Source organism: Catharus ustulatus, chromosome 9 (genome assembly GCF_009819885.2).
Source record: "Catharus ustulatus isolate bCatUst1 chromosome 9, bCatUst1.pri.v2, whole genome shotgun sequence".
NCBI classification, from domain to species: domain Eukaryota; kingdom Metazoa; phylum Chordata; class Aves; order Passeriformes; family Turdidae; genus Catharus; species Catharus ustulatus.
Window position 1 is genome coordinate 1,882,900 of NC_046229.1, and position 15,744 is coordinate 1,898,643.

Sequence of the window (15,744 nt, forward strand, 5' to 3'; positions counted from 1 at the left end):
ACAGGCACTGACCCCCAAAAAACCACTGCATTTAACCTAAGGCTGTGGGAAAAACTTCCAAAATTGAGTAATAAAACTAGAATAATAAGCATGTAGTTTAAATAAAAGTGTGTAACATCACATAGCAAAACACTTACAGTTTAAGGTTTTATAGTAATATCTATAAAGCAAGATGCTTTTAAGGCAAGGCTAGTCCTTCTTCACCTTCTTCTTGATAGGTTTGAGTAGTATTGTGTAATTGAATAAAAAACAGATAATTATGTAACTGTGATTGAATAAAAAAGTCCACATTGTGAGCCACAGGTGGTTGGTTATTAGGTTAAAAGTGAAAATAATTTAATTAATAATTCTTAATAATAATAATTTCTTAACTGGCCAGTTCATCCTTAAAAAGCCTTGTAGAAAAAGAAATATGGCTGCATTTTTAATTTGTTAGCTTAAAGTGCTGTAGAGCTCACAGTGAGACTGTAATAGAAATAAAAACTAAAAAAAAATCTAAGTTTATGTCTTGTACATTTAATCCCAACCTCAGCAAAAAGAAAAACAGGCAATATATAAAAAATAGATTTTTATAAAAATAACACCTAATAATAAAAAATAACACCTCCCAGTGCAAACTGGGGATTCTGGGGTTGCTGGGGCTCACCTTGAGGCCGGGGTTGGCGATGAGCCGGGTGTTGTCACTCAGGTAGGCTGTGTAGTGCTCCACCATCCTCTTGGTCTCAGGCTGGCTCAGGTGCTCGTAGGGGGAGGAGAAGCTGCCTGCAGACAGCATCACTGTGGGGCTCTCTGCAAACAGCACAACACCAGCAATGTCAGCACGATGAGCTGCTGGCTCAGGATGCAATACAGGATGTGACCAAAGGTTTGTATTCTACCACCAGCTGTTAAACCAGGTGGGGCAGTGATCCTGATCTCTGTGGGATATCTCCTGTTAATGGGACATGTGTAAAACCAGCTGGGGCAGGGATCTTTATCTTTTCACAACCCATCCTCCCTCCAGGAGATCTCTCCTGTTCATGGCCAGTGAGTTCCAGTGCATGGCTGATAAAATTCCATCATCCCATGGGGAGATGCTCCAGCCAGGGGAGGAGCCAAGCATTTCCTACCCAGATAAAATCTGAATTTTAGAACACCAGAGCAGCCTTTTCCACTGGATCCCACAGGAAAACCAGACCCTTCCACATCATCCCTGGACCTTGGGAGGAAACTGCACCTTGTCCAGGAGCACTGCTCCAGCTGAGCCACATCTGTCACTGCAGGAGGATGCAGCCACCATGGGATGGGACTGCTGCCAACACCCTGCCTGACGGGTGTCAGGTTGGATTCTGACTCTGTATTTTGGGTTTGTTCTTTGTAGTGCTGTATTTCTATTTTAATTTCCCTAGTACAGAACTGTTATTCCTAATTCCCATATCTTGGCCTGAGAGCCCCTTGATTTCAAAATTACAATAATTTGGAGGGAGGGGGTTTACATTCTTCATTTCAAAGAGAAGCTCCTGCCTTTCTCAGCAGACACCTGTCCTCCAAACCAGGACAGCAGGACACAGTGCAGGCTGAGGATCCCTGCACAGATCCCTGCACACTGCACTGGAGGGTCCCTGACGTGGTGTCCTCGTGGCAGCAATGACGTTGCTGCTCTCCCCACTCTCCCACACCTCAGCACTCCACTAGAAAGTTGTTAAAAATATAATAAAAGCTTCCTGAAAGGCAGAAGTACACACATTGATCCAATACACCTGCCAGTACAACACTTAGCTTTCACTGTGGCTTTTTCTCCTTCACACATTTTCAGATCGAACAGAATCAGAAGTTCTGGACAGACAGAGAAATTAAGAACCAGGAGAAAGTCACTGGTTTAAAAGTTCATTGATGTTTTGCTTTTTCTTTTTTTTTTTTAATTAAAAAGAAAAGCAAACCAACTTACTCCATATGATGAACAAAACCCAGCACCTTGACAGATTACTCAAATTAGCTTGCTACAAGTGCCCAGCTCCTGCACTGGGAGGGAGGGCAGGAAACATCCATTTTCCCACCCAACCCATAGCACTTCCCAGCAGTTTCCTCCTAAACTCAACTCAGGCTGCACATGAATTTCTCCCCTTCTTGCCTCAAAACACAGAAGTCACAGCATCAGCTCCCTCATCTATCTCCATGTGTCATTTGGTGCTTCATGCCCTTGTTTCCAGAGCCTCAATAATTTCTGAATTAGTACTTTCTGGGAGATTAGACAAGCTGTTTTCCCTTAAGAACAGATGATGGGCTACAGAAGAAATTAAGTATCCCTGTTTAGGTTAGATATCCCAGAGGAAAATGAAAATGAGCCTTTTCAGTTCCAGAGAAGGAACATCTGGAGAATCCCAAATGCAGAAGAGGAGCTGCCCAATAAAAGTGCAGCTGGCTGGAGTGATTTTCAGAACAAACTCAAAAGTAAGCTTTCATCATGCAAAATCTGCAAAAACCAGACAGCTTTTCCTTTTTAAAAAAGAGAAATTATGATGATGATGCAGGGCTGAGGGTTGAGAAGATCTTTTCTGAGGATGTGACCCATGGAACACAAATTCCCTGTGTGGAATGGTCTCCAGAGGGAAAATGCAGTGCAGTGAAGTGTTCTGCTTTCAGTCACATTCCTCTCAAACACATCCCCACACGTGTGCTGCAGTCCCCACTTCCAAACTTCATCTCCAGTCCTTCATCTGCTTCCCAGAGCAAATATTCTCATCTTGCTTCACATGAAGTTTCTCCACTTGCAGCTCAGTACTGCATTTTTGGGATATTCTCCATTTAAATCTTTCTGGATATTAGATAATCAAGATTAGGCACCACATTAAAGAAAAAAAAATCCCTGAGTTTTAAACAAAACAATTTCTACAGGTTTGTCAGGTCCCTCCTCCTGTCTGATCTCAGAGTTATTTTGCAGGGCTACAAAGAGCTAAGAAAAATCTCACAACTGTGCCACTAATCCAGCATGAGACCTTCAAACCCTGCTACAAGCAGAAGTGTTTAATTCAGAACTTCTTACAGTGCAGATTTTAGGGACCTCTCAAGATGACACCTCAGTATGAGAGCTTGCAGTGTGGGATGTTTATGTAAAACCCCTCTGTTCTTGGGATGTTTCTGGGTTTTAAGTTCTCCATCCTTCCCAAGACACTGGAACTGCCATGGAGATTCTCCCTTTTCCCCAGCAATGTTTGGAATCACTCTGGAAGAGCAGAAGCACTTTAGCCTATCAAAACCTGAGAATTCTGAAGCAGGTGAGGAGGGTCTGGAAACCACCAGAGCACTGAAGTTCTCATTCCCCCCAACAGGCTCAACTTCTGACTCTGCAGGAACTCAGTGCTTCTGGCAGTGAAAAACTTCCATGAATCCAAAGCAGAAGAGCAGCAGAGCCCTGCACAACTGGCTGGGATTTCATCCTGCTCTGTTACTGCTCAGGGAGGTGCTTTAGAGCCAGGAGAGGTTTAAGCTTGGGGAGACCCCTCTGCTCCTCCCACTGCACTGCAGGGACCCTGCTGGACTCCAGGGCATTTATCTCCTACTCTGATGAGCAGCCCCACTCATTCATCCTGCAAGAAGTAAATTTGTTGGTTAAACCCCAGTGCTGATGGTAACAAAGCTATGGATTCACTCCAGATGATCCCTGTGGGATCCAGCTCAGGCTCTGCTGGGATTCTGTGCAGGAGCTCAGCACTGAGCAGGTGAGAAGGTAAAAGCTGATCAGAAAATCAGCCTTGGAAATGAATAAAAGCTGCTCAAGGGAAGAGTATTTCCCATGTTTGGTGAGAAGAGCTCCACTTTGTGCTGCCACACTCCACAGGAGGTGTGATGGTGCCAGGGGAGGCTCAGGCTGGACAGCAGCAGGAATTTCTTTCTGGGAAGGGTGGTCAGGCACTGGAAATGCCCAGGGAGGTTTGGAACTCCCATCCCTGGAGGTGCCCAAGGAAGGCTGGAGGTGGCACTCAGTGCTGGGGACAAGGTGGGGATTGGGCACAGCTTGGAGGTTTTGCCAAGCTGGCTCTCCTGTGTCCCTGAGTGGCCAGGACAGGCTGGCAGGAGCCCTCACCCAGCGTGGCCAGCTGCTTGAAGTGCAGGCAGGCGTTGGGCTGGCCCAGCAGGTCCAGCCTGTGGTACAGCAGTTTGCTGCTGGGGACAGTGTTGAGGTTCTTCAGCTGCTTCACAGGGATTTCTGGCTGGATCACCACCACACACAGGATGAAGGATGTGTCCTGCACCTGCAAAACACCAAACAGAACCAAAATGTGGGGGGTGAACAGAATTTGTGTGTGTTGCATCCACGGAGTTCTACAAAAAACACTTTTCCACAGTTAACACAGAAAATAAAAATACTGTAATTTTTTTTCCCCTGAAAACCAAACAAAACTTTCACTTTGTTGCTCAATTAGAATAATTTCTAATTCTAACACTGTTTTATGGATATTTTTTGTCATTAACAGAGGAGAGGCTGCAGGTTTCCAGTTGCTGGACACACACACTGGTGTTACTTTTATGGAAAGTACAGACAAATTAACTCTCAAATGCAAGATTTTATTATTTTCACTCTTAACTGTGTGCTGCATGTGCCACATGTTTTACTGGTTTGGATATTTTAAGGACTCTAAATTACACCAGATCAGCAAACCTTGGAGTGTCCCAGCTGCTCTGCAAAGGCAGTTTGGTATTAAATGCAGCATTACAATCTTAGAAAATCAGCTCCAGACACCTTCCTGTGTGAATTTCTGTTAAACAATGACAGATTTCATCTCTTAATACTGCTCAGCTTAATCCTTTAGGTTGGGTTTAACTCAATACTGTGAAATGATCCACAAGTACCTTCTTGAATTTGTTGGCACAAAGCAACCAATTATTGCTGGCATCAGCGAATTCACCTGGATGATGTTTAACCTCAGATTCCTTTTTAATCCCTGGGTTGAGATGAGTGATCAGATATTGCCAGACTGAAGGAAGGACAGCAGCAGAGCCCTGAATTCCCTCTGTGCCATCCCACACTTGTTTTCCTCACCATTTTCCAGGCATAGCTGACATTGTAAGCTTCTTTCCCAATCTCCCTCAGCTTGTTGACGTGCCAGGACAGTGAGGAGTTCACAGGAACTGTGATGATCTGGCTGCCCAAGGGGATGCTGCAGTGGCAGATAAAACATCCAGCAGTTTATTAAACACTGAGCAAAACTGTTGGGACTTGCAGCAAAATCCTTCTGTTGTGTGTTTATATAATTATCATGAGAATTGAAGGAATTAACTGTTATTTGTGCTTGGTGAAGGGAAGAGTGTGTGTGCTGAAAATGCACTTGTGTACCCCCACATTTTGAGCTTCAAAATTCTCAGATTAGGCAAAGGATAAAGAAAAATCCAGATCAAATAGTGGGAAATCTTCCTGACAGGGAGGAGAGAGATTAGAAGGAATATTCCCCAGAGCAGTTGGGGAACGCTACGTAACAAATGACAACTGAAAAAAGTTGGATGAAAAATCAAACCAAAATTGTTAATGGGGGGGAAAAAATCCATCCAAGAATCCAAATATTGTAGAGAAAGGAATTTTACCTAACATTCTTTTAAAATTCCTGTGGAAATTTTCCCAGTGCTCCTCATTTGGGAGTTGCATCCCACCCTTACCTGAGGATGTTCTGGCGCACCAGCTCGAATTTGGGAATGTTCTCGTAGTGGATGATGTCTGTGTGGAGAGGAGGCTCAGACAGCAGGTAGGGCCTGGTCAGGGAGGGATGCATCAGAGTGTATCCTAAAAAATCAAACACACAGCCCCAAACGTTACAAATCAGCCTAGGATAGGTGTTGGAGAGGGAAAAAGAATATCCAGTAATTACACAGAATTTTGGCAAAGATGGCAGTGACCAAAAAATCTCGTCATCATTTTCATGCAAATGAAAATCAGCTTGAAAAGTTCAGCAATAAAATAAGCTGGATCAGAGGAAAAGAGCTGGACACACATATAAACAGTAATTTTCCCTCTTTCCCAGAAAACTTTGGATGTCACAGGTGAAGGAAATTCCCACAGCAAGAGTTTCCAGATCAGAACTCCAGGACAGAAGTTTTCATGAATCCACCTAAAATCTCCAGCAACATCCAGGCAAAACTAACCAACAACACATAATTAAACTTTTAATAAATATTGTCAGTTATTACTTAGAGACTGCTCAGAGACCTGAGGATTCAGAACTGGTGGTTCAGGAGCTCAGTGGGACTGGGGGAGATGATCAGAGTCCAAATTACCTTTATTATCAATGAGGAAGGTGTAGGATCCCAAGGAGTCCTGGTAATAGGTGACATCCTCCAAGATGTAGGCAAGATTGACATCTACTCCAACAATTCCCAGCAGGAGGTTCCCAAAGTAACAGGGTTTACTGACAGTCATTATCAGGCCTTGGAGGGAGAGAAACACCATAAAACCATCAGAAATATCACCTGGTTGATTATTTTGAGAGGAAACAGAGCATTTTGAGGTGCTACACAATTAAATTTTATATCTATTCCATGCTGGAATATGGCCAAGGAAGTTCAGCAGGGTTTCTGTTGTCAGCCACTCTCCCTAATTAGTAAATTTTGTGTTTCTGATAGTGACCTGAAGGATATTAATCAATTTATTAGAACACACACCATGGTTGGGGGGTTGTCAGTCTCCAAGTAGATTCCTTATAGATAAGAAATAAATTTGTGTGAAAAGCCAACAGAGTATTTTCTTCCTTTAAGAGAATTTAAGGCCATTAAAAAATAGGATGGAAGAGGAAGGAAATCACTTTGTCCCTGTAAAGCAACAGTTGGGATGAGGTGTTGCTCATCTAATTCATAATCTAAATATTAAATCTCTGCTCAAAATCCCAGTATTGCCACTGTGCTGGGAATCCTAACCATAATTACCCAACAGTTTGGGATTTATCTCATCCCTGAGGTGAGAACTCTGCAACACCTCCTCACTCCTGTTCTCTCCACCACTGTTTGGAAACTCAGCAGCTTTTCCCTCACCTCAATATAAAATTCATTTGCATCTACAAGTCCTTAAGTACTCTGAAATCCATGTAAGGCAAACCTCTCCACTGCACCATTCCCAATCCTTTGTTACTGACATTTTCCACTGGATATGACTTTGGGAGAGAGCAATAACAGAGTTTAATCACTGAGGGAGGGAATGCAGGAAGGAGCAAAAGCTTAGACTCAGATTTGCTCAGGAACAGCTTTAAATTGGGTCTCAGAAGAGTCCAGGTGGGCTGAAGCCAAAGAAGGGCTGAGAGTGTCCAGCTTGGAACAATAATTAACAATAATTAACAATAATTAACAATCTCTCCTTGTGCCATTTGTTCTTCCACAGGGATGACATGGATTCCAACCTATTTCCCTCCAGTACAAAGAATTTCTCTCCACAGATGAATTTATGGATGTTGTACATGTACTCATACACAGGAACAAATTTCACCCCAAGAATCCAAACTAAATCTGTCAACTCTATGTCTTGTTACCACTTTTTTCCCAACTAAACCTCCTGAAGATGAAAATGCTGCAGACAAAACCCTGAACGAAATCTGTTGACCCCATGGCTTGTTTTTTCCCAGCTAAACCTGCAGATGAAAATGCTGCAGACAAAAAACCAAATTAAACCTGCTGACTTCTTGTATTGTTACCACTTTTTTCCCAACTAAACCTGCAGATGAAAATGGTACAGACAAAAACCCAAACTAAATCTGTCAGCTCGATGTCTTGTTTTTTCCCAGCTAAACCTGCTGCAGATGAAAATACTACAGACCAAAAAAAAAATTAATTTTTTTGACTCCATGTCTTGTTTTTCCCAACTAAACCTGCAGATGAAAATGGTACAGACAAAAACCCAAACTAAACCTGTTGACTCTGTGTCTTGTTTTTTCCAAACTAAACCTGCAGACAATAAGACCTGGAAACACACCTAAACCCAAAACCTTGCAGGATTACACAGTACTTGGGGACATGAAATCCAGGAGAAGCCGATCTCTGCTGGTTTGCCAAGGTCAGCACTCACCATCCCCCATCTCATCCGAGAAGGGCAGGCTGAACACGGCCTCGTCGATCATCCTGTTGGGCAGGTTGGTGTAGAACCTGCCCACGGTGGTCTCCAGGTTGCTGAGCTGGTTGAGGACCATCATGCTGCCCTTGGTGACGGGCAGGGCGCTGCGGTCGGGCACGCCGTACTTGGCTGAGTTCTGCTCGGCCAGGTCCCGCAGGAAGGCCAGCTCCTTCAGCCCTGTCACCCCCTCTGCAAAACACAAACAGCCAAGAGAGCTTCACTCCCACCCAGCCTTCTGCAGCCTGCTCCAAAGGAATGGTCCATTGTAATTTTTTTTTTTAATTTATTATTTAAATGCTGTTTATTGTATCCAAACATGCAGCAACTTCTTTATTATTTAAATGGTGTTTGTTGTATCCCAACATGCAGCAATTTATTTATTATTTAAATGCTGTTTGTTGTATCCAAACATGCAGGAATTTATTTATTATTTAAATTGTGTTTATTGTATCCAAATGATGCAGCAATTTATTTATTATTTAAATGCTGATTATTATTATTATTATTATGTCAGCCCACAGCTTGACAGCCTCAGCTCTGGGTTTGCCTGAAAGCTTCCTCTAGTTCTGGTTACAATTCATTATTTACTTTTCATAGTAGATCATCTTAATTCATGACAGCCAATCAATCCCTTTGCTATTACCTACAGCCCATCACAACTACCAACATTACCATATTCCTGTTACTATTTTCCAATCACTAAAAGTCAGTGTGTCACAGTTTAAGCTAGAAGTTGTTTTTCAGTTTTCTTGCAGTGGAAAATTCTGAGATCTTTTCTCTACTTGCAATATTGGCTTTCTTGTTTGTCTGTGAAAATCCTTTTGCTTGGTAAAAACATCTTTTGTTTGAGGTGGATTTATCCTTTGCTCAGAGTCATAAAAGCCCCTTTGAACTCACTTGCTCTTTGCCTTCTTGGCTACCCAGGCTCAGCAATTCATTTCCTCTATATCAAAACTTGCTATAATTTCTATTCCTTCTTCAGATTCTACATTCCAAGATCTTTCTGTAATACATATATACCTGTGAGACCTTCCTGTCAAATCCTCACTCTGTATTGCAGCACTGAAAATTCTGTATTCTTATTCAAGTGCTTCAAGATCGGTTTGAGGGAAAATTAATTACCTAAAACCAAATTTAATGAGACTGCCTCTCTCCTAGTGCTGCACAGTGCAAAAATTCACCATGCTGTTCACATCCCCACTTTAAACAAAGCCCTTGGAACAAAGAGTTGTGTGCCCCATCAATCCACAGGACAGCTCTTTGTTCTCCTCCGTGGCTCGCCCACAGGCAGGACCAGGAGGAATCTCCTCCCTGGGAGATAACAGTCTTTGTTCTGCAGCTGAATCATTCCAGTCTCACACTTCACTCAAGTCCCATGCTCAACCCCTGCACACAAATCAAAACCTTTAGCATGCCCCAGTCTCAAATGAGCATTAAAATTTACAGCCAAATCATACATTAGGTAAAGCACCAATTTCCTTGGCTATTTCCAGTAATACAACAAGCTGCCTTCATGCTGAAAATGCTGTTTTGGAAAATGGGTGGGTGATCGTGTTTAACTCCACTCTCAGGTTGGTTCTCAGGTTATCAAAGCACTTCAGACCTGGTTTGATCTCCCATTCACCCTCCCTGCTGATGAAATCACACCCAGTCCCAGTTTGCTGCCCCTGGAAGCAACCAGGAAGGTTTGCATTGCAATAATTAACAAATTTAACTCAGTCTGGATAATCCAGGCCACAATATTTTACATCCCTGCAGCTGCACTGGGATGCACAGGGGTAGAATGGCACAGTTATAAACACCAAAGTAACAACATCTGGATGCAGCTTCTGGATTAAATGTGCCACAATCCATGAACAAACTGCTCCCAGTAAGGCCTGGAATTACCTCTGAAGGAGATTAATAAATGAGCTGTGTTGTGCCAGGAAGGGGAATTTTCTGGCCTGGGAATCCCAGGCATTCTCACCATTCATGAGGGCATAAGTGAGGATCATCACTGAGTTATTGAGGAAGCTGTTTTCTTCGTTGATGACACGCAGAGTGGCTTTTTTATCATCTTCTGAGGAATCTTTTGATGTGATCCCAGCCGAGAGATAAATGATGACCATGTCAGTAGCTAAAACACAATCACAGACACAGCACAAAGTGCATCAGGTTTTCAGTTTGGGTGAGCCTCGTGCTGAGAGCCCTGCAATCTGCTCACAGCAGCTTCACCCAGGGATCCAGAGCATTTCCAGGGGATAAACACACTGCAGCCACGTGGATTCCAGCCTTTGCTGTTCAAGTTTTGCTCCTGGCTTCTGTTTGGTTTGGAGCCTTATCGACCACCCAGGAGCTCTGGGGCCTGAGCAAACCCCACAGGCACCTTCTGGCTTTGGAGTCATGGAATGGTTTGGATTGGAAGGGACCTTAAATCCCACCCAGTGCCACCCTGTGCCATGGCAGGGACACCTTCCACTGTCCCACGTTGCTCCAAGCCCCAATCTCCAGCCTGGTCTTGGGCACTGCCAGGGATCCTGGATTCCCAATTCTCTGGGAATTCTATTCCAGGGCCTCCCCATCCTCCCAGGGAACAAATCCATCCCCAAATCCCATCCATCCCTGGGATGTGAAAGCCATTCCCTGTGTCCTGTCCCTCCATCCCTTGTCCCCAGCTCCTCTCAGCTCTCCTGGAGCCCCTTTAGGCACCAAGGTCTCCCTGGATCCTTTTCCTCCCCAGGCTGAGGAGCTTGGCTGCCTCCAGGCAGGAGCACACAGATCCAGCACCTGGAGCATGTGGGAAATGGAACTGTAGAGTTCTCAGGGCCTCACACTGTGTGCATCTGGGTGCAAACTTGGAGATAAAAAATGCTGATTTAGAAATGCTATGGAATAGGACAGATATTGTTAAGAGAGAGAAATGGAGCTAGGAAAAAGTTTCAAAGGATGGCCTTGGAAATCAGACCAGATATTTTGGAGAAACAGAATTGTGAAAGATGCATTGTAATAGAAGTTATGAGGGGTGATTTTAGATGATTGGCTTTAAGGCATTTTACAGCAGGATGTGACAAAAGCTGACAGGCCAAGAAACACTTAGAATGAATTGTAATTAAGAAATAGTTGGCTTCTGATTGTAATGGTGTGAATTATAACATCTGTATTGTCTCACCCTTCATATGAGACTGAATATAGAATAAAAGGTTTTTTAAAATGCCTCTCAGTTACCCCATCTCTGGATCAAAACCCAACAGAGCAGCTGCTCCAATTCCATGGAAAAGGCCCCACAAGGTAAAACCCTGCACTTTCCATCTCCTGTGTTCTCCTTCCATCCTGCAACCCTCAGGCATGAGCTGCACAGGATGGAGCAGGGCACAGCACCAAGCCTGGCTGTGTGACCTGGCCCCTCACACTTACCTTGGACACGTTTTTCAGGCTCAGGATGCTCCTGGCCAAAGTCCTGCCCCAAAGCCTTTGAACACAACAATTCACAGCCCTGTGCAAGCTGTTCCATCACATTTATCTCAGTATTGAGAGTGGTTTGTGTTGTGTATAATTGATTTGCTGTACTGGGATATTAAATATCAGGGCTTTGACTTGCACATTTTGTCCTCCTTACTTGACCAGAATTTCAGCCAGAACCAGATTTTGACACAAACAGGAGGTGCTGTTAATTTGGGGGAATTTCTACCTCTAGTTTTTTAGACCTAGTATGGTCTAAAAGTAGAGAAAAAAAGCAAAGGCAGGTATTAAAGCAGCTTTGGGTGGAGTTTAAGGAAAATTGTGGCTGTGTTTCCTAGGCTACAGCAGAGATATTCTGTCTGCAGCCAGGCATGGTGCTGCAGCCTAAATGGAGCAACAAGAGCCAGTCCTAAATCTGCAGGAGGGACCAGAGCAAGCAGCTTTTGGGGAATTTGTCACCCAAACTGCAGTAGGAACTGAAGCAGAAAATCCAGATGTGTTTAACAGCACAGCTCTCCCACCTCACACCAACAGCTCACTTCTGGCTTTGCCAGTGTGAATTTGGGATTGAGGCTGAATCTCAGCAGCTTCCCTGACACACCCACACATTGTTCTCTGCAACAGGATGCTAGAAAATCAACAGTGAAATGATGGATTTTTTTTTGGTGGGTTTGTTTTTCTTTTTTAAAAAGATGAAAAGATTATTTACAAGAAAATGAGACATGTTTTATAAACATCCTCTTCTCAAACCTATTGTGTCTCACCCCAGGAACTCTGAAATTTGTTATAAACACTTTAGATCTTCACAATCATCCACATGTAGAAAAAAACCTAAATCCAAAGCATTTGCATTTTAACTTTCTGTGCTTGTGCCCCAAAATAGTTGTTTGATATGAAACCTAGTGAAGCATGAATATGCCAAAACTTCTAATCCTGATATAAAACAAGGCCAAACATAAAATCATAGAATCCTGGAATGGATTGGGTTGGGAGGAACCTTAAAGCCCATCTCATCTCACCCCTGCCATGGGCAGCCACACAAAGTCACACTGTGCCAGTGGCCTGGAGCTCAGGAATTGGCTGAACCTTGGGTACCAAAAGCACCATTCCATAAAAGCAGTGTGAGGAATGTGAGGCTATTTCCTCATTCTTTCCAAAGCACTTCAATTCCTGGACTTTTCCTCCCTCTCTGCTTCTGCACAGCCTCTGGGCTGGTGTCCTTTGGGACACTGAAGGATCAGCTCTGACAGAGCAGGCACAGGGCCAGGCTGTGGGAATTGTGTTACATAATCTGAGTATCCTGATGGAGATGGGCTGTTCCAGTGTTCCTCAAATCCAAGGAACACTCAGAGCACAGAATTTGCCTTCCACAGCTTCCTGGCAAGCAAATCTGCCACTCAGCTTCACATCCATCTTTTCCATGTCTTTCACCACATCCTCCTTGCAGAAAAGCCCCAATCTCGGGAAGGATAAAGCTCCCAATGAGTATGCAGAGTTCAGGGAGGGTATTCTGAGATGAAGGAAATTTTAGCCAGGACAGCTTTGTGTTCCACAAAATATCACCCATAATTGGTATTCTCAAAAACCCATTTCCCTGGGAAGCAAGGGCCACTTCCCCAGGATTCCAGTAAGGCACAGCATCCATATGCAAATGTGCCAGCAATCATTAAATGAACCTGCAGAAGCTGCAATTTTCCTGGAAAGGCCTCCTGCCCCACCCCCCATACAGACTGGGGAAATAACTCAGCTATCACACACATCATTTTCCTATATAAATTCAAAAGAAAGGCAAGGCAGCAAGTGACACAAACGAGAAGGGAACGGACACATCCAACAGTCCCTCATGTGGCCTGTAGCCCAAGAAAATAAATAAAAACAGGGAATGGAGCACATTTCTGTTAACATTCAACACACTCCACTCCCTTGGCTTCTGCCAAAGTGAGAATGTGAAAGAAGAAAACATTGGCAAGGCCCTGAAGTCATCAGGCTTGCACAAGAGGCTGCCTTACTTCCTTGGAGCCGGGTGCCGTTGTTGGTGTTCCGGAGGAGCTGGAAAGCCTTCTGGAAGCCCAGGGCGTGCTGTGTGGAGCTGTCAGATGCCTTGATGCTGCTCACAAAGCTGGACATCTTCCTCTTGGTCTCACTGGTGGCAGGGGACAGGAAGGTTTTGTAGCACTGGTCCAGGGAGCACGTCCGCACCGCGTCCGCCACCGTCAGCACCGAGATCTGCCGGGGGAGAGATTCCATGGGATCAGCTCCTCTGCAACTTCACAAACCCAGACACACACAATACAGAGAGAAGCCAATTGAAGAGATTCCATGGGATCAGCTCCCCTGGAACTTCACAAACCCAGACACACACAATATAGAGAGAAGCCAATTGAAGAGATTCCATGGGATCAGCTCCCCTGGAACTTCACAAACCCAGACACACACAATATAGAGAGAAGTCAATTGAAGAGATTCCATGGGATCTGCTCCTCTGGAAGGAACTCTACACACTCACACAACACAGGGAAAAGGTGCCTGAAGAGATTCCATGGGATCAGCTCCCCTGAAGGGATCTTCACACACCCACACACACACAACACAGGGAAAAGGCACCTGAGGAGATTCCATGGGATCAGTTCCTCTGGAACTTCACAAACCCAGACACACACAATACAGAGAGAAGCCAATTGAAGAGATTCCATGGGATCAGCTCCTCTGGAACTTCACAAACCCAGATACACATAACACAGGGAAAAGCCAATTGAAGAGATTCCATGGGATCCCCTCCTCTGGAAGGAACTCTACACTCCCAGACACACAACACAGGGAAAAGGCACCTGAAGAGATTCCATGGGATCACCTCCCCTGGAACTTCAAAAACCCAGACACACACAATACAGAGAGAAGCCAATTTAAGAGATTCCATGGGATCTCCTCCTCTGGAAGGACTCTACACTCCCAGACACACAACACAGGGAAAAGGCACCTGAAGAGATTCATGGGATCAGCTCCTCTGGAACTTCACAAACCCACACACACACAACACAGGGAAAAGCCAATTTAAGAGATTCCATGGGACCACCTCCCCTGGAACTTCAAAAACCCAGACACACACAATACAGAGAGAAGCAAATTTAAGAGATTCCATGGGATCCCCTCCTCTGGAAGGAACTCTACACACCCAGACACACAACACAGGGAGAAGCCAGTTGAAGAGATTCTGTGGGTTCGAAATTGGATTGCTGGAAAAGAAATGCTTGAGGCATAAATCCATCAGATTTCAGAAGGATTATGGGGAGTTCAAAGAAAAGAGATTTTCGCCTCTGTCACTCTGCTGCCTCACAAAGGTCAATGCACTGCTCTGGGCAGAGCCTGGGTGAGCCAGGGAGAGCTGACAGGAAATCAGCAGAGAGCATTTTCAGGAAAGCCTGGAGAGCCCAGAGAAAAGTGGAGTGCACAGAGAAATGAAAAAAGACCCAAACAACCCCTCTAAGGACTGCTCCCAGCTAAGCATTTTGTTGTTTCAACATTTCAGTCAAAGCAAGGTGACTCTGACAGCAGCTTTTCCTGTAAATAAGCTAATGCAAATGTTACCACTGTGCCTTAATGACATCTAACACACCAGGCTCATTAAGTGAGTGACAAACTTCATCAGGGAGCATGGCTGAGCCAAGACAGGCACAGAATGAAGCAGTAATGAGATACCTGTGAAACAGGTTCTGTAACCACTGAGCTACTGACCAAGGACTGAGTCCTAAATGTATTCTCTGCATTACCACAAACCCTTCTGACATTTACATTTAAGTGCTATTAATCCTGCTGAACTGTAAGATTACTTTACCATATTAAATCTCTCTAAAAGCACCAAGTGGTTTTCCCACATTATTCATGAGAAGACTTAAGGAAAAGATTATCATCAGTTTTCTTCAATTTGATTTAACTGAAACTCTTGCTACTCACAAAATAAAACCCAAGCAGGGAGACTGATCAAGGTCTCACCAGTAGAGAGTTCCTAAAAGTAAAGACCAAACTGGACACTTCTTAAAGAAGCATCTTATGGGTCCCTGGTTGTCTGTACTGAAAAAGTATTACAGGTTAAGTGACTTTCTCCCTGTCAAATGAATGACAGAGCAAGAAATCAAATCCAGATTCCTCAGCCCTTTGCTGGCACCACAATTATCTGTGAATCTTCCAAACACTAATTATGCTTCAGCTCACACCAGAACTGCAGGAGAATAAATAATTTCCAC

The 15,744-nt window shown here is 44.1% G+C and overlaps 1 protein-coding gene across 1 annotated transcript in view; it reads right to left on the reverse strand.

The window, feature by feature from the left end:
* The window catches only part of LOC117000306 (VWFA and cache domain-containing protein 1-like), an 89,533-nt gene that overhangs the window by 16,332 nt on the left and 57,457 nt on the right, over positions 1 to 15,744 (reverse strand). Inside the window, exons 7-14 of the mRNA XM_033067849.2 lie at positions 13,513 to 13,729; positions 10,032 to 10,181; positions 8,021 to 8,254; positions 6,247 to 6,396; positions 5,632 to 5,755; positions 5,021 to 5,138; positions 4,064 to 4,232; positions 647 to 789 (exon numbers count right to left, since the gene is read on the reverse strand). Of these exons, the coding sequence (XP_032923740.1) occupies positions 647 to 789; positions 4,064 to 4,232; positions 5,021 to 5,138; positions 5,632 to 5,755; positions 6,247 to 6,396; positions 8,021 to 8,254; positions 10,032 to 10,181; positions 13,513 to 13,729 (1,305 nt within the window). The remainder of the gene's footprint in view (positions 1 to 646; positions 790 to 4,063; positions 4,233 to 5,020; positions 5,139 to 5,631; positions 5,756 to 6,246; positions 6,397 to 8,020; positions 8,255 to 10,031; positions 10,182 to 13,512; positions 13,730 to 15,744) is intronic.